Source organism: Tamandua tetradactyla, chromosome 11 (genome assembly GCF_023851605.1).
Source record: "Tamandua tetradactyla isolate mTamTet1 chromosome 11, mTamTet1.pri, whole genome shotgun sequence".
Taxonomy (NCBI): Eukaryota; Metazoa; Chordata; class Mammalia; order Pilosa; family Myrmecophagidae; genus Tamandua; species Tamandua tetradactyla.
In genome coordinates, this window is record NC_135337.1 from 39,277,779 (window position 1) to 39,296,231 (window position 18,453).

At 36.8% G+C, this 18,453-nt stretch overlaps 1 protein-coding gene across 1 annotated transcript in view; it reads left to right on the forward strand.

Moving 5' to 3' along the window:
* The first annotated feature begins 1,850 nt into the window (after nucleotides 1-1,850).
* Nucleotides 1,851-18,453, forward strand: part of ZNHIT6 (zinc finger HIT-type containing 6) — a 69,485-nt gene continuing 52,882 nt past the window's right edge. Inside the window, exons 1-5 of the mRNA XM_077120410.1 lie at nucleotides 1,851-2,650; nucleotides 3,619-3,684; nucleotides 3,771-3,877; nucleotides 3,962-4,047; nucleotides 9,846-9,949. Of these exons, the coding sequence (XP_076976525.1) occupies nucleotides 1,989-2,650; nucleotides 3,619-3,684; nucleotides 3,771-3,877; nucleotides 3,962-4,047; nucleotides 9,846-9,949 (1,025 nt within the window). The 5' untranslated portion in view covers nucleotides 1,851-1,988. The remainder of the gene's footprint in view (nucleotides 2,651-3,618; nucleotides 3,685-3,770; nucleotides 3,878-3,961; nucleotides 4,048-9,845; nucleotides 9,950-18,453) is intronic.

Genomic DNA, 18,453 nt, shown 5'->3' on the forward strand with positions numbered 1-18,453 from the left:
CCTTAATCCAGTTTAACAACCACTCTTGACTAAATCACATATTCCAGGGAGATGATCTCATTACAGTTTCAAACATACAGTATTGAATAGAGATTATTCTACCTTTATGAAATGGGATTTATATTAAAACATGGCTTTTCTTAGGGGGCATACTTCCTTTCAAACCAGCACAGCCCCACATGATTTCTTCCTTACTTTTTCTGTCCCACCTATTGCCCCCCTTGCAGGCAATGCCCTTGTTCTACATTCCAACACCCTAAAATCCCCTCTTCCAGCACCACTCAGGCCTCCCCCTTCCTTCAAAACTGCCATTCAACTATACCACCAGTAACTCCACACCTCCATAATAGTATCATCATTGCAATTACCATTCCCAACAGTGATGATTGTTTAATTTAGATAAGGGCTTAGCTGTGATCCTATCAATGATCCTTAATGGTTTCATGATTTCCCTTCCACTAACTGTGAAATAAAACAAACAAAAAACTGATTACAAGAACAAATGTGAGGTAATGACAGAAATTCCAAAATCTTAGAAAGTCCTTATGCTTCTGGCCTCTGACCTATATCTCTAGATTTTAAATGGAAATTCAGATAGTTTTATTCTTTTGAGGATCAACACACCCTTGGGTTGCTCTCATCTCCCACCCTTGGTGTTTAGCAAGTATGAATGATTCTTCCATTTAGCCCCTTTTACATCTTTACATAAAGATGTAAACCAGCCTGAAGATCCTGTGAAGTTTCTTTAATTCCATGGGCTACTGGCACTGTTGAATACCTTCAAAAGATACTGTCCATATGCTCTCACTGGCAGCTTCCTCCTCACAACCCATGAGATTTTACTAAAATTGCTCCAAACTTCCTTCAACTCTCCTTCCAGCCCCACTCAATTGGTGATGCCCCAACTATGGTTCCAAAATTCTCTCATTCTGTCCACCAATTCAAGATTGCCATTTCCTGACCAGTTGTGGATGGCTTAGTGCTTAAGTAACAGGGTCTGAAGGTGTAGCACAAAGCAGTTTACAGCTAAGAAGCCACTACTTTGAAGTCACCTCATACAGCCAGGAAAATACATACTTCACATACATGCTTTGAAAAATAAGTGAAATCATGGCTTTGAAAGTGCCTAATGCCAAATATGTAGTAAAAGAAAACAAATAGTACCCTGAAACAGATGCAAAGGAAGGTTCTGTGTGATTGTTGATTTATGTTTCGTTTTTAGATCTTTTACTTCTGATGATTGAACTTTTAGTCCCAGTCTTTAAACAGGACTTTTTATTTATAAATATACAATCCTTCTCTTAGGAAATTCCGCAGAATGCTGGAAATGGGGAATGGGCTGATGTGGGCTGTTACTGACAAACAATTGAAAGAACAACAGTTGGTCCTCTTTCCTACCTGAACTCCATCAGAATCCCCCAAAATAAACACCCACCGTACATAGAGTTTGTGACATCAAGAAATTTGTAATATGATTGTGAGAGAAAAGTAGCCTCAGGTGATTCTTTTATTTTCTCACGAGATTAGATTTAATCGGTAACAGATTAGGGTGGCTTTCTGCACTACAGGATTTAATTACAGGGTTTCCAGTCCTTTACCTCCTGACCGGCTCCGGGTTCCCTCTTTGAGAGGCGCGGGGCGGAGGGACGCCGACACTGGGGCCAAGGCCGCCTCTCCAGGGGCAACGCGTCGCGAGGCCCCGCCCCGGGAAGCGAGCGCTCAGTGGGCGTGGCCTCACGCCGATAATCGCAGAAAAAACCGGACAAGATCGCTCCAGAGTCGTAAAGAGCTCCACGAGTCGTGAAGTTGCGACGCGCAGGAGCGTTGCCTTACGGCAATTTAAGGTGACCGCGCGGAGCCGGTGTACACGGTTTACGGCCAGACACGTGGGTAGCCTAGGCATTCCAGGCGGGAGTTCACCCCTCTCGGCGTGGGAGCAGCTGCCTGGTGGGGACACAGAGGCAGCGGAGGTCAAGGACCGTAAGGTGATGGCGTTTGCTGCTGAAAATGAAGGGACGTCGGGAGGAGATAGCGAGAGTGGCACTGAGGGGGCGCGGCTAAGACCCGAGTTGTGTGGACAGGGAATCCCGGATTTGGGAGGGTTGGTGGAGGCCGGCCTTGCAAAGGAGGGGAATGGACAGAGAGGACTGAAGACCGAGGATGAAGAGGAGGAAAGTGGACAGAGAGCAGAGGAAATGCGAATAGAGCTGAAGGTTGTGAAGCAAGAAGTTATGGACTGGTCGGAACTAGAAGGCATGTTGGATGGACAGTGGGTGAAGCAGGAGGTGGAGAAAGGGCCTGAAGTGAAGGATGAGAAAGCAAGCATGTTGGAAGTGAAACAGGAGATGGATGGTAGTTTGGTGGTGAAAACAGAGAAAATGGAAGAACCAGAGGTAAAGGAAGAGAAAGTGGCAGTGAAGGAAGAGATAAGGGACTGGCCAGAAGTGAAGGAAGAGAGGGAGGATAAATTGGACGTAAAAGAGGAGATTTTCGTTAACCAGAACATAAAAAAGGAGGAGGTTATGGATGAAGTGCATGTGAAAGAAGAGAAAAATGTCCCGAAGCAGGAAGTGATGGAAGAAACAAAGGTGAAAGAAGAGTCTCAAATGAAGGCTCCAATGGGCTGCAAACGTAAGCTGGCCATGTCAAGGTAAGATGAGGAGAAATCAAATCAGGGGAATAAAGTGGAATATTCTGTTGTCTAGAGTAAAGGAAACTACGCTCTGCTGGCAGAGCAGTAATGAAAACTAGTGCCAGTTTGTGTCCGTGGAGCCTGAGGTGGTGGGGTGTTGGAGGCCATGTGTTGTCAGGAAACAAGTTCAGTGAGAATATGTGAAGTTGGTAGTAAATTCACTTGTTAAGAATAGACAGAAATGCATTTGAACTCAATTGTCAACTTTCTGAATGGGTCCTATGAATTTGTTTTCTTAAATTTTACTTTCTTTGCATTGTATGGTCATGTGACAGAAAATAAAAGAGTGGTCGTATTCCTGGGACTATTACTGGCTGGGACACAGAGGGTCAAATAGAAGTAGCTGTGGTTTGGTTATCAATACCGGGAGATCCTAGAATAGCAGTTGAAAATAGTTGATGGTTAATAACGTTTCTAGATTATTTTGAGTGGAGTGAAGAAAAGATGTAACTGCCACTCTCCAAATTTGACTTGGTCTTCTAATTATATTGTTTGGCTGGTATGTATGCTTCCAAAATATCTATACATAGCTCATGGATTGAATTTCTGGATACAAGCATTCAGATACATTTTTAGATTGCTAGGAATTACTAATTAACGTATCAGTGAATCTTGCTCTGCATATACTAGAAAAAGAGGACAAAAGTAAGGTGATACTTTTTAATTTAATATATGTTTTCTTGAGATATACCATCAGTTACATTGTAAATGTAGTTGTCATTTGGAGATAGTTTCATAGAGGAGAGTATTCAAATGTTGCTTGACATTTGTAAGTATTTTATCAGTTACTTTTGCATGTACTTTGTTCACTATGACTACATGTTGGTAAATTGACTTGATAAAAATCGATTTGCGTTCAGAGATTACAAATATATAAGTACAATTAATAATTGGTATTTTAATAAGTTATATATGGGCTTTTGTAGGTGTGAAACTTGTGGTATAGAAGAAGCAAAGTACAGATGTCCACGTTGTATGCGATTTTCCTGCAGGTATATATGTATTTTCCTATCTTTTTACCTCTGTCTCTATCCTGGTTACTTCAGAGTATAAAAGTTCTTCCTGTTTGTCTCTCCAGTTTGCCCTGTGTAAAGAAACACAAAGCAGAACTGATATGTAATGGAGTTCGAGATAAAACTGCATTTGTTTCAATACAACAGTTTACTGAAATGAATCTTCTAAGTGGTAAGCCATTTTATGCATAGCAGATTGATGCTTCTGGTCATTGGTTTATGTCATTTGTTCATTTTTCTGTTTCATAATTTTTAGATTATCGATTTTTGGAAGATGTGGCAAGAACAGCAGACCATATTTCCAGAGACACTTTCTTGAAAAGACCAATAAGAAATAAACATGTAAGGATTTCCTCTAATCCGTCCCAGTTGCAGTTCCTTCCAACAAATAGGTTACTTGTTTCACCCAACAGATATATTAAGTGGCTGTCACAGCCCAGCGCTATCCTAGTTACTAGGACCATAAGAGTAGCGCAAACAAAGACTTTCCTCTTAGAGAGCTTGCATTGTAGTGGGGGAGACAGAAGAGATGAGTAGAGGAGCAAATATAATTTCAAACAAAGTTAAGTGCATACAGAAAATAAGGGACTGAAAATGTTGTGGAGGGAGCTACTTATGTATTATGTATTCAAAAAACAGTACTACAGTAGACAGTGATGGCTCAGTGGCAGAATTTTCGCCTGCCAAACTGGATACTCGGATTCACTTCCTGGTTCCTGCCCATGTTAAAAAAAAAAGAAGTTACAGTGGAATCGCTAGTAGGGTTTTGGGCATGTCTGATTTTTGAAAGGTCATTCTTGTTGCTTTGTAGATAATGGACTTTATAGGGGAAGATAGGAAGCAGGGAAAACCGTTAGACTATTGTAATCCAGGTGAGAAATATGGTGGTTTGGGTGAATTATTGAAATGTCTATTCAAGTCTTTTGCCCATTTTTTAAATTGGGTTTGTCTTGTGTTGTTTAGTTTTAGGAGCTCTTTATGTATTCTGGATGGTAAACCCTTATCAGATACATGATTTCCAAATATTTTCTCCCATTCTGTAGATTATTTTTTCACTTTCTTGATGATGTCCTTTGATGCACAAATGTTTTTAATTTTGAAGAAGTCCAGTTTATAGTTTTTTTCCTAATTGTTTATGTTTTTGTGTCATATTTAAGAATCCATTGCCCAATCCTAGGTCATGAAGATTTTTCTCTTATGTTTTCTACTAAGAATTTTATGGCTTTAGCTCTTGTATTTAGCTCCTTGATCCATTTTGAGTTAATTTTTGTATATAATGTGAGAAGGTAGGTGTATACCTTCATTCTTTTACATGTGGAAACCCAGTTTTCTCAGCAACAAGTTGTTGAAGAGACTATTCTTTACCCATGAAATAGGGTTGGCACTCCTGTCCAAAATCAATCAGCCATATGAAAAGATGCCCAGCATCATTAGCCATTAGTGAAATGCAGAAAAATATCACAGTGTGATACTAATTCACATCCATTAAAATAGCAACTGTTACAAAAAAGGAAAACTACAAATGTTGGAGAGAATGTGGAGAAATAGAAACACTCATTCATTGTTTGGTGGGAATGTAAAATGGTGCACCTACTGTGGAAGACAGTTTAGCAGTTCCTCAGGAAGCTAAGTATAGAATTACTATATGACCTAGCAATCCCACTTCTAGGTATATATCCAAAAGAATTAAAAACGTGCTCAGACAATATGCACACTGATCTTCATGGTAGCCTTCACAATTGCCAAAAATGGGAACAACCCAAGTGTCCATAAATGAATGAAGGCATTAAAAAATGTCATATGTACGTACAGTGGGATAATATTCATCCATAAAATTGAATGAGATTCTCATACATTCAACAGCATGAATGGATCTTGAAAACATCACATTGAGTGAAATAAGCCAGACACAAAGGACAAATAGTGTATGAACTCATTGATCTGAAGTAATTTGAATAAGAAAATTCATAGAGTCAGATGCTATAATATAGGTTACCAGGGGCTGTGGTGGGGTACAGAATGAGGAATTAATGCTTAATTTGTGCAGTTTCTATTTAGAGTGATGGAAAAGTTTTGGTAGTGGAAGGTGATGATGGTAATACAACACTGTGAACAATAGCACTGAATTATATATTTGAATGTGGTTAAAGGGGAAATTTTATTTTGTGTATATGTTGCTAGAATAAAAATTTACAAAACATGATAGAACTGCACAACGCAATGAACCCTAATCTAAACCATGGACCATACTTAATAGTACAATTATAATAATATTCTTTCATCAGTTGTAACAAATGTACCACAAGTGCACCTTTAGTCTTTTGCATGTGGAAATCCAGTTTTTTAGCGCCATTTGTTGAAGAGACTGTTCTTTACCTATTAAGTGGACTTGTGCAAAGTTTTAATAATTAGGGGAAGGGTGAGGATAATATGATATTTCTGTATTTTCTTTATTATTTTTCTCTTGGAAATTAAGAAACACATATCTAAATTAACCATGTATCAAAGTCACTGTTTCAAAACTTGTACAATCCAAGCCAAGCAATACTTTGTGAGAAATTTATATTCTTAAAAGTAGTGCATATTAGAAAAGAAATAAAGATCAATGAGTTATAAACCAATCAATTATCTTAAATTGGAAAAAAAACACCAACATTCACTCAAAGTAGAAGGAATGGTATATATAATAAAAGTCAAGAGGATACATTGACAAAAATAGAAAAGAAACACATAATAGCAACTGATCAGGCACTTCACAAAACAGGAAAACCAAATGGCCAATAAAATATATGAAAGATGCTCAGTCTCATTAGAAATCAGAGAATTGCAAATTAAAACCCATAGCTAATGTCATACTCGGTAAAAGAACATAAACATCTGTAGTTGAATTTCAGTTATCCTGTCTATCTGTAACCTTTAACTGAATCATTAAGTTCATTTACATTTTAATGAATTACTTATATATTAGGTTTAAATTTGTCACCTTATTGTAATATTTGTCCCATTTGTTTGGTTTCTTTTTTTTCTTGTCATCTTTGGGACGATTTCTTGCTGTAATTTGAAGTTTTCTCTCTATAGTCCTTGTTTCTTTCCTTTCAGTGGTTAGGTTAGCTATGCATGCTTAGTTATTGGTGTCTAAAGTTAACCAGTGCCTTAACGCTTTTCCCAGATAATGTAGAGACCTCAGAACAGTGGTTGGCAGACTTTCTGTGAAGGGTTAGATAATAAATGTTTGACTTTTTAAGCCATATCATATCTGTCACAACTCCTCAACTCTGCCAGTATAACAAGAAAGCAACCATAGCCAATGCATGCACAAATGGATGGGCGATGTGCCAATAAAACTTTTTTTACAAAATTGGCAGGTGAGATTTGGCCCACGGCCCTGGTTTGCCAGCCTTAGTACACTTCACATTCTAATCACTCCCTTCTGACTTGGCTTATTGTCAGATATTTAAATTATCTCTTTTTCCTCATGTAATAATTATTGATTACCAGTCAATGTTTATTAGATTTATCTTTATATTTCCCAACTTCTTTGCTTCTTACTCTTTCTATTATCATCTCAGACCCTCTGAGAGAATACTTTCTGCCTGAAATACATCCTTTAGAATAGCCTTTAGGGAGGCGCTGCTAATTGCCAACTCAGATTTTTTCTACTAGTATGTGTTTATCTAAAAATAATTTTATTTCATCCTTATTGAATAATTTTTCTCTAATTATAGAATTATAATTAGACTATAATTAACTATAATTAAGAATTATTAATCATTGTTCTATTGTCTTCTGCCTTCCATTGTTGTTGTAAGATCTAATCGCAGTCACCTGTTATTTTAATTCTGCCTTTGAAATCTTTTTTTTCCTAGCTGCATTCTTCCTAGCTATTTCTTCTTAGCTAATTTCATTCTTTACCATGATACAAAAGTGCAGATATCTTTTTTGTTTATCTTGCTTAAGATTTTTTAGGCTTCTCAAATCTGTGAAGTATCTTTCATCAGTTCTGGGATATTATCACTTTTTATTTTAAAATATTACTTCTGCCCCTTTCTACTTCTGAAACTATTAAATGTGACTTAGGTCTTATCTTCCCTGCAACTTATCTATCCTTTCACCTGTTTTCTGATTTTTTTCACTTTTTAAAAAAAAATTCCTTGTAATTTAAGAATTTTTTTTAGATAAATAGGCCTTCTTTTATACATGATTTTTATTTTTCCAGGCACCTGGGAACATAGCAAATCCAGATCTACCTTAAACCAAATTAACAATTTAAGAATTCTTTGACCACATAAAGTAAGGCAAGTAATTGCAAATCGCAAATCTGAGCAAGGGCTGGCCCAGGCTACTTCTCAGGGTTGTTTTGTTTTTCCCCTTTTGTGCTCAATCCAACACAATTTTCCCAGCATCCTCTAAGGATAGGGTTTATTTCTGGTTCACCTTTATCCTGAGTATGTATTATTCTGGGACCCAGTTTAATGTGAAAAATTCCCATCAAATTACTTGATCTTAACTTCCTGTTTGCTTATCAAGAAGGTTATTGAAAAGGGAAGCCCATATTTGCCAAAATTAGCAATAGTGGCTTCATTGTTCTCCTTACCTCTCAAAAGTTTCACTTTCTGTTAAATATTGGCTGATATTTCCTAGCTATTTTGTCAGTTCCTCAGTGCTTTTCAAGTGATTGTGTGTATCTGTGTTTAAATTTTTATTGTGGTAACATAAAAACATAAAATTTCCCATTTTAACTACTTTCAAATATATAGTTCAGTGGTATTCCATGTACATTGTTGGCTATCATCATTTTAAGATGTCTTAATATATATTTATATGTGTATTTCCTCCATTGTCTGTCATTCTTAGATATTTTCATTGGGGAAAGGGTATGTTCATGTAATTGCTATTACTGAAATCAGAGCCCCATAATTACTTTTTTGTTGTTTTTCTTTTAAATTTACTTTTTATTAGATAAATTATGGGTTTACAGAGCAGTCATGTAGGAAATACAGTTCTCATATATCCTTATTCACATACACAGTTTTCCCTGTTATCAACACTTTGCATTAGTGTGGTATTTTTGTTATAGTTGATGAAATAATATTATAATTATACTATTAACTGTAGTCCATTAAGGGTTCACTGTGTTGTACAGTCCAATGGGTTTTTAAAAAATTTTTATTATAATATAAATGTATACAACCTCAAAGTTCCCCTTTTAACCTCACTCAAATATTTAATTCGGTGGCATTAATTACATTTGCAGTGTTTTGCTGTCATCACCACTATCCATTACCAAAACTTTCCATTACCCCAAAGAGCAGCTCTATACTAATTGAGCAGATTAAAATTAAAGTAAAATGTAATTTCTTAAGAATTATTTTCCTACTTAGCCTGGATATCTGGTTCTTCTCTTCATTGACTTATGACTTGTCTAACTCTTTGCACTTTAAATCATACGTTCCCGTTCCTCTAACCAAAAACTTAGATTTATACTTTTATTTTTCTTCGAGCAATTCTGCCTTGAGTTAACTGAAAACTCATGATCTTTAATTCATTCATGACTGTGGAGTTCTTAACTCAGCTTAACCAACCCAGGTGATCATTGGAGTGGCACATGTCAGAGGCAAAGCATTTTCACACCTCAGTTTTGTACTACCCACAACAGTACTTACTTTGAGTAAGGCCTTGTTCTAGTTAGTGCCATCGTTCCTTCTGGGTGAGCTAGCTACCTAATAATAGAGTCAGACCCATATATAGCTAATTATTGTATAAAGCAGTCAGAAAAAGGAAAATAAAGAACTATATAGGTAGTCCCTATAATTGCCAAATAATTGGTTATTTTTTTATTTTGTTTTGTCTAAATCCCTCATGAAATCTTTTGATGGTTTAAAGCACAGGCTGTAGAATTAGATCTGGGTTTGAATATCTCTCAGAAATAACTATAATTTTAGAATCTCATTAATTCTCATCGCCAAATGGAGGTGATAATAGTACTTAGTATTGTGAGGATTAAATGAGGTATTACTGCTTAGCGCAGTTTGTAATACACGATAAACACCCAGTATATCTTAAACTATTATGTTACTGAACGTTGAATCTTTGAAGTTTAAGGCATTTTAAACCTATGTCTGTTTGGTTTTGGTTGGTAGATGTACTTTATGAAAAATCGTGCCCGGAGGCAAGGTATTGATTTAAAACTTCTACCCAATGGATTCACCAAGAGGAAAGAGAATTCAACATTTTTTGATAAGAAGTAAGTTTCTCACTTCATTGTTGGCATGTCATGTGTTCTGGTTTGATCAGGAACATCCTTTAAGGTTTGGTTTGCTCTAGAGCATTGCTGCCCAGAGTGTGGTCTGTCAGTTATTACTACTCCAAGATAACTGCACAAATAGAGTAAGCATTTAGAACCTTTTAAACATTTTGACAGTAAATTTGTCATGTGAATCTAATAAAAAAAATGGGATTTGTATATGTGTATATTTTCTTAATTTCCTTTGAAACATTTCACAAACTTTAATGGGCTTATGAATCACCCTGGAATCTTGTTCAATATGCAGATTGTGATTTATAGGCCAACATCAGAATTTGATATTGTGTATTTCTAATAAGCTCCCTAGGGATGCTGAGGATTTGAAAAGCATGTCTTGAATAGCAGTTCTAGAAAATTCTCATACATTAGAAATAAACTATGTTGCTCTGAGACTTAAGATACCATGGTAGTTTTTCATGGGCTTCAGGAACAAAGCAGTGAGACAAAGCAGGTCCTCTGCACTGCTTTAACCAGAGGAAGTCTGGTTTTATTATCCTTTCTGTATTGGGATTCCTAGATTTCATTTAAAAGCAGGCAGTGGAAAGGAAAGGAACTTTAAAACATTTACTTTAGTGGTGAATCTATAAGTACAGATAGCACAAGGGAGATCAGTTTGCTCCTTTCTGAAAGTGTTGGGTCCCCAATTTTTGGATAATACCTTTCTGAAGCCAAGATTCTGGATCGAGAGCCAGAAAACCTAGCGAGTCCCTCCCTCTTCAATCTCTTAGTAACTTGAGCAAGGTCTCATTAGATTGGGCTAGGTAAACTCTAAGGTTCTTATCCACTTTGGCTATTCTATAAGTTGGAAGGATAAAACCATCAAAATTATCATTATTCTAATATTTCACCTTTTCAAAAGATGTATTCATTAGAAGATGGTATTGTCCATTTATTGTATATGTTCAAGACATAGGTATTTGTAAAACTGTGTTTTCTTTTTTCCTGGTGGGCCTCTGAAAGTAAAGTAATGCCTCACATTTATCAAATATGAAGTAATTCCTTTGTGCATTTTGAAACCAACATGTTAGGGATTGATACAATGTTTTTTGAAATTTTAGATTGACGGGTTTGTGCCTTCTCAGATACAAATTTGTGCCTGTTTTATAAGGAAATAATTCAGGATGATTGTCATCAGAACTTAGTTCTTAGAACTAAACATGTTATAATCTAAAGCATAATATTTTTGTGTCCATTTTTGCACAGATATATGGGCGAGGTTTTTTCTGATATTACATTCAGTATATTTTCTGGGTTTATAACCCAAATTGATACTCTCTGCTAATTTGAATTACCCTAGGTCTCAGCAGTGGTAAATTCGACTGCCTTCTTTTGCTTATGAATTTTTAATGATCTGGGATTGGGTTTCTTTAAGTTTTAGTGTTTCTCCATGAAGAGATTAGTGACATGATGCACAGTAGGCTTTAGAGTCCATTTTTTAGCCCCTTTCACAACTGTAAAATGGAATTGATAATAGCTACCTCATGGAGTTATGGCCATTAACGTATTAACTCACCTGGTCAGTAAGTGGCATGTTAGGAGAAATCAGTATCTAGTAGCTCCTGTAAAAATAATGCCTCTGCATCATAAAGGAGAAATTTCCCCTATTATTCCACCGTCTAGAGATGACCACTAATATTTCATGTTTCCTTCTAATCATGTATTCTTTGTTTTTCAATTAATAAAGTAAAATGTAATGTTAAAAATTCAAGCAAGTATGAAAAGTAACATGCCATTCCCCCAAATTAACCATTATTAATCATTTTCCCTCTGAATAAATCCATACTTTTTTTCCTGCAGTTAGTTTTTTCCATTTTATGTTATATTATGGACCTGTTGCTAATGCAGACCTACCTAATTATTTTTAAATGATATATTCCATGATATGATTATATCCTAATTTACTTAATAATTCCCTAATTCACGAACACTTAGCTTGTTTCTAGTTTTTAATTACTACAAATAATGCTGTAGTAAACATCCTTAAACAAATTATTTTATGTACTTATTATAGCTTTTTGTAGGATCAGTTCCTAGAAGTAGAATTTCTTGGTCAGAGAATATATGCATTTAAAGTTTTGAGAATAACTCCAAATTGTCCTCCAAAAAGAAAGTACCATATAGTACCCTCACCAAAAAGTATGAATATTTTTCTTTCTTATAAGACATGCCTGTTTATATTTCTTGCTGTTTTTAAAATCTTTGTCTGTTACATACAGTGCAAATATTTTCATCCAGCCTCTGTTTATCCTTTAATTTTGTCTTCCAGTCCTTTTTGATGCATTTTAAATAGTTATGAACATCCTATGTAAAAATTTCTGTGTAAATATAGGCAGGGCCACAGTGGCTCAGCAGGCAAGAATGCTCACCTGCCATGCCAGAGGACCCGGGTTTGTTTCCTGGTGCCTGCCCATGTGAAAAAAAAAGAAATATATATACATATATATATATATAGAGAGAGAGAGAGAGATAGTAAAATGAAATGGTTAGCAGTACAAACTGGAACCATGTTCCCTGGATTCAGATTTCTGATCAGCCCTTTCCTAGTTATGTGATCTTCAGCCAAGTCATCTAATTTCTTGTACTTCAGTTTTATCATCTGTCAAAAGGGAATAATAATAAATAAGGGTTATGCCAGTTTTCACTGTCACTTGCAGCATGTGAAATAACACATAAACATCCCTTCATTAGCATTGAGTAGTCTCATTTTTAACAAGTTGTTGCTATTTTGATTGTAAGTGGTATCTTGCTTCAGTTTGCTTCTATTTAATTGCTACTGAGATACAAAACAGTTGCCCATGTGTTTTGGAGTAATATCTTAATATTCAAGTATAAGACCTGACAAATCCAGGCATTTGTGGTGGTTTTCGTTTATAGGACCCCTTTGAAAGTTGGTTTTGTGGGGAAAAAAAAAATTCGGTCTCCGTAACTGGATTGTTTAATTTTCATTCTTAAATTGCACATTCTTATTTTCAAATGAAGAATGGTTTTGCTACTGACAACATAAATGTCTGCATCCAGACATTAGCTGAATAATAATACATCAAGATGGGAGTTCTCAGCTAGTTGAACAACCTTCTTAAAGAATACTGCAGTTAATTGATAGCTTATAAAGTTTCTTTAGCGTGTCCTAGTATTCTGTTCCTTGTTAATCAATGTTTCATCAGTGATTTAGATTAGAGGATCTAACCCTCGGCCCTATTGACATTTTGAGTTGGTAATTTTTGTTTTGAGGGGCTGTCCTATACATTTTAGGACTTTTTACAGCATCTCTGCCCTTTACCCAGTAGATGTTGGTAGCACACACACAGGTTGTGACAGCAAAAAATGTTTGGACATTGCCAGATGTCCTCTAGAAGACAAAATCACCTCCATTTGAGGGACACTTATTAGGTGAATACAGATGGCCTACTTTTGAATTTATACTTAATATCCTTTCCTGGGCCAGATAATTAATACACTGTATGACAGAATTAGGATTGCAGAAAATTTTGATTGCTGAAGGGTTGTGCATACGTTACAAAAAATATTTATATGATAAGATCCTGTATTTTACTTTAATGAAAAAAATGCAAAAGAACTTCAGAAGTACTTTGTTTAGGATACCTGTTTTTTATCAGCCATTCAAGTAAAAATGACTGGGAATTTTAGATGATTATGTGGTATCTACTGGAAGGACTAAGTGAAACTCTTCACTCTACAAAGAAGGGGATACTAAATCTTTTCAGAATATTCTGTTCCCTCTGCACTGGCTTTCAGCACTTTTTTGTTTGCACTCAACCTTCAAAAGTAGTTAAGGATTTGGTTAAGGCTTTGACTCAGATAAACCAGGATTTGAATATTGTCTCTGCTACTTTGTACAAATTCAGTGACAAAGATCTAACTTTTGGTAGGTTATTAAGAGGCAAATGATATGCAATGACTATTAAAGCTTTGTATTCCCATAGCTGAAATCTTTGGGAATATGGTACATTGACTATGTAACATTCACCCTGGTAGGCATGGAGAAATATTGCATAATCAGACATTACTGTGAAACCTATGGGTGTTTACATTGGTTGACTATAAATAAGCTCAATCAGATTTTGCTGCCAAAGGATTTAGGAAAAGACTTTCAGTTTCAGAGATACGAGGATTTGGGAATTATTAAGAGATTTGGTCCTATACTAACATTATTATTATCCCCTAGTAACTAAATTGATAAGTTTGAGCTGCAACTTACTCATAAACTCAAATTTAAATGTCCCAGTGGTAACTTTTGAGGTTCTGGGTGAAGAATTCTTTGTACTTTTTTTTTCCTTACAACTTGTCTGTAAAGTCTGAAATTACCTCAAAAGTAAGAGTTTAAAAAGGTTAGATTTAAAAAAAAGGTTAATTTCCCATATAAAGTGATTTATGCTCCATTTTCCCTGGATCATGTCTGTAGGACTATCAGCAGATGACTGTAGCAGCAGAAGCAATAGAGTGCCTTAGAAACCTCAATTCATTCTAACACAGTCATCCTTTATGGCAGGAGTTTTATATATATATATATATATATTTTTTTTATTAATTTTAAAAATTTTTTTTTAAATTACGAGAAAAAACAAACATTCTTAATATATGATCATTCTATTGTACATATATAATCAGTAATTCACAAAATCATCACATAGTTGCATAGTCATCATCATGATCATTTCTTGGAACATTTACATCTATTCAGAAAAAGAAATAAAATGAAAACAGAAAAAGAAATGTTATACATATCATACCCCTTACCCCTCCCTTTCATTGATCACTAGCATTTCAAACTAAATTTATTTTAACATTTGCTCCCCCTATTATTTATTTTTATTCCATGTGTTCTACTTGTCTGTTGGCAAGGTAAATAAAAGGAGCATCAGACACAAGGTTTTCACAATCACAGTCACACTGGGAAAGCTATATCATTATACAATCATCATCAAGAAACATGGCTACTGGAACACAGCTCTACATTTTCAGGCAGTTCCCTCCAGCCTCTCCATTACATCTTGAATAACAAGATGATATCTACTTAATGCATAAGAATAACCTCCAGGATAACCTCTTGATTCTGTTTGGAATCTTTTAGCCATTGACGCTTTGTCTCATTTCACTCTTCCCCCTTTTGGTCGAGAAGGTTTTCTCAATTCCTTGATGCTGTGTCTTAGCTCATTCTAGAGTTTTTCTCAATCCCTTGATGCTAAGTCTCAGCTCATTCTAGGATTTCTGTCCCACTTTGCCAGGAAGATCCACACCCCTGGGAGTCATGTCCCACATAGGCGGGGGAGGGTGGTGAGTTTGCTTGTTGTGTTGGCTGGAGAGAGACGCCACATCTGAGCAACAAAAGAGGTTCTCTTGGGGGTGACTCTTAGGCCTAATTTTAAATAGGATTGACCTATCCTTTGTGGGGTTAACTTCCATATGAACACACCCCAAGACTGGGAGCTCAGCCTGTAGGTTTGGTTGTCCACACTGCTTGTGAGAATATCAAGGATTCAACTTGAGGAGTTTGAATTTTCTCCTGTTCTCACCATTCCCTGAAGGGAACTTTTGCAAATACTTTTCCACTCACTGATGAAATTACTCTGGGATTCATCGGGGCATCACTCTGGACAAACCAACAAAATCTCATGTCTTACCCAAGGTTCCGTGTACTTATGTTGTTCAGCCAACTATCTACATAGTTGTATTAGGAAATGCACTAGTCAGAATATAAATTTTGTACCAAATAAACATTTTTTGCTTTAGTCTCACACATAAGTTGAAATTTTTAAATATGAATTACCATCTATTTTCAGCATCCTGCAGTAATGACATTCCTTTGTTCTTCCTCATGCAAAAACATTTTTTAAATTTGTACATTTGGCCACTATCATTATACACTCTAGGCATTCCTAGATTATACCGTCTCAATCTTTATCGTCTATCTTTCTTTGTAATTTCATTTATGTATGGCAGGAGTTTTTAACCAGTATGACTATAAATCTCCTAAAGCAATGCAACTTATGTGATATGTAAATTTTTCTAAGAATATGAGCTGTAATTTTCATTGAGTAATCAAAGCAGAGTGTTATGTTTACCCATCTGAAAGTCAAAAATATATATATATATTTTTTTTTTTTTTTTTTTTTTTTTTTAAAGGAAAGACAGAGAGAAGGAAGGAAGGATAGAAGGAAGGAAGGAAGGAAGAAAGGGAAACATTTTTAAACATTTTCTTGTTTTTATTGTATTCTGTTTCTCCGTTTTTGTTACATGGGCTGGGGCCGGGAATCGAACCGAGGTCCTCCGGCATAGCAGGCAAGCACTTTGCCCGCTGAGCCACCGCGGCCCGCCCTCAAAAATATATTTTAAAGTGCCAAATTTTAGAGAACTGATGAAGTTTCAAGAAGTCAGTAATGGATATCTTTAGTAAACAAAAGTTAAAGGGATACTTAATAAGTTGAGCCAAGTCACAATTGATGTTCTCTGGTAAAAATGACGTTTGATCAGGGAATGTGCCCAATATAAGGCTTCCCTACTTATTTTGGAGCAGGTCCCAAACTACTACTTTAAAATAGTGGCTCTTTCAGAAGTTACTTCTTTACTTCATCTCTTCTTAGATCATATAAGTTCATGTTGATTTTCACCAACTGCAATTTAAAAACTCTTAAGAAAGATGAAAAATCTATATGATAAAAACTTAGACTTTACTGAGTGACTTAAATATTTGAATAAATGGGAAAAGTACCTTATTCGTACAATACTCACTATTGAAAAATTAACATTTACTATATTTCTTTAATTTCTTAAAATCTTTAAATCTAATATGACCCTAATCAATATAACCAATGAGATTTTGTGGTTTATTTAGATCTTCTCTGTATTTTATTGAGAAAAAGTCAGGGGATCTTGACAAAATGACTGTACAGTTTTGAAGAATAAACGTGAGAGAAGCACCAGGGAAACACGTTAAAGAGAAGTAATGAGACTGGATTCATAATATGTTAAAATTTATGAAATTCGAAGGGGGGCCAAGATGGCGGCTTAGTAAGGTGCGCGCATCTTAGTTCCTCCTCCAAGACAACTACTAAATAACCAGAAACAGTACAGAACAGCTCCAGGAGCCACGGAGAGACCGGACACACAGCGCACCCCAGTCTGGACTGGCTAGACCAACTGCGAGACTCTGCTGCGGTGAGATCCTCGAGCAGCGCGCACTTCCCCGGGCCGCGGCGGCTGCCGGCCGGAGCCCCTCCCTCCCTCCTTCCTGGGCCGGCTGAGACTCTTGGAGAGGCAAGTTTCCTAAGCCACAGCGGCCAGAGCCCCTCTTCGTGGGCAGCTTCCCGGACCAGCTACAAGTCTTGGATCAGCGGGCTATCCAAGGCGTGGCGGCCGGCGACCGGCGCCCCTCCCCCGCGGGCGGCTTCCCGGTCCAGCAGCGGGTCTCGGATCAGTGAGATCCCCAAACGGCAGCGGCCAGTGCCCCTCCCCCACAGGCGGCTACCCGGAGGGAAAGGAAAGAGTCTCCAACAGTGGCAGGGACTGAGTCCAACCAAACACCAGTAGTGGCATTAATAAACAAATTCTGACTACTGAAAATATGCCCCCAGCTCAGGCGAAACTGATCAAGGCGGAAGTGGCCTATTGGGCTAACTGAGAAAGAGGAAAGGGGGAGAAACAGAGCCTTCTGCGGCTGTTTCTACGGAAGCTTGGTGCCTCTGGGCTCAGCGCTGGGATTACACAGGTTGCAACTGTCCCAAACGCAGAAACAGGCTGCTTTCAGGGCTCTCTACCACCTGTACCTTCCCCACGGGAGGGGTGAAACGCATCTCAGGTAGAATCCCTCTCTCAAAGAATTCAGATCCCAGGACTTCGCAATTTGAAGCCATGAAAACCAGCCTACAACCTTTCCTCTGTCTCCACCACGCACACAGCAGGGAGAGCCTTCCAAAGTTAAAGAAGCCACAACATCTTTTGCTGGAGCCCAGAGACTTCACAGGAAAGTCTTTCAATCTGCTAGGTCTCACACTCAGGAAAATCTGATTAAATGTCCAGATGCCAGCAAAAAATAACAAATCACACCAGGAAAATTGAAGATATGGCCCAGTCAAAGGAACAAACCAATAGTTCAAATGAGATACAGGAGCTGAGACAACTAATTCTGAATATGCGAACAGAAATGGAAAACCTCTTCAAAAACCAAATCAATGAATTGAGGGAGGACATGAAGAAGGCAAGGGATGAAAAAAAAGAAGAAATGGAAAGTCTGAAAAAACAAATCACAGAACTTATGGGAATGAAAGATACAGTAGAAGAGAAGAAAAAACAATGGAAACCTACAATAGTAGATTTCAAGAGACAGAGGTTAGAATTAGTGAACTGGAGGATGGAACATCTGAAATCCAAAAAGAAACAAAAACTATAGGGAAAAGAATGGAGAAATTTGAACAGGGGATCAGGGA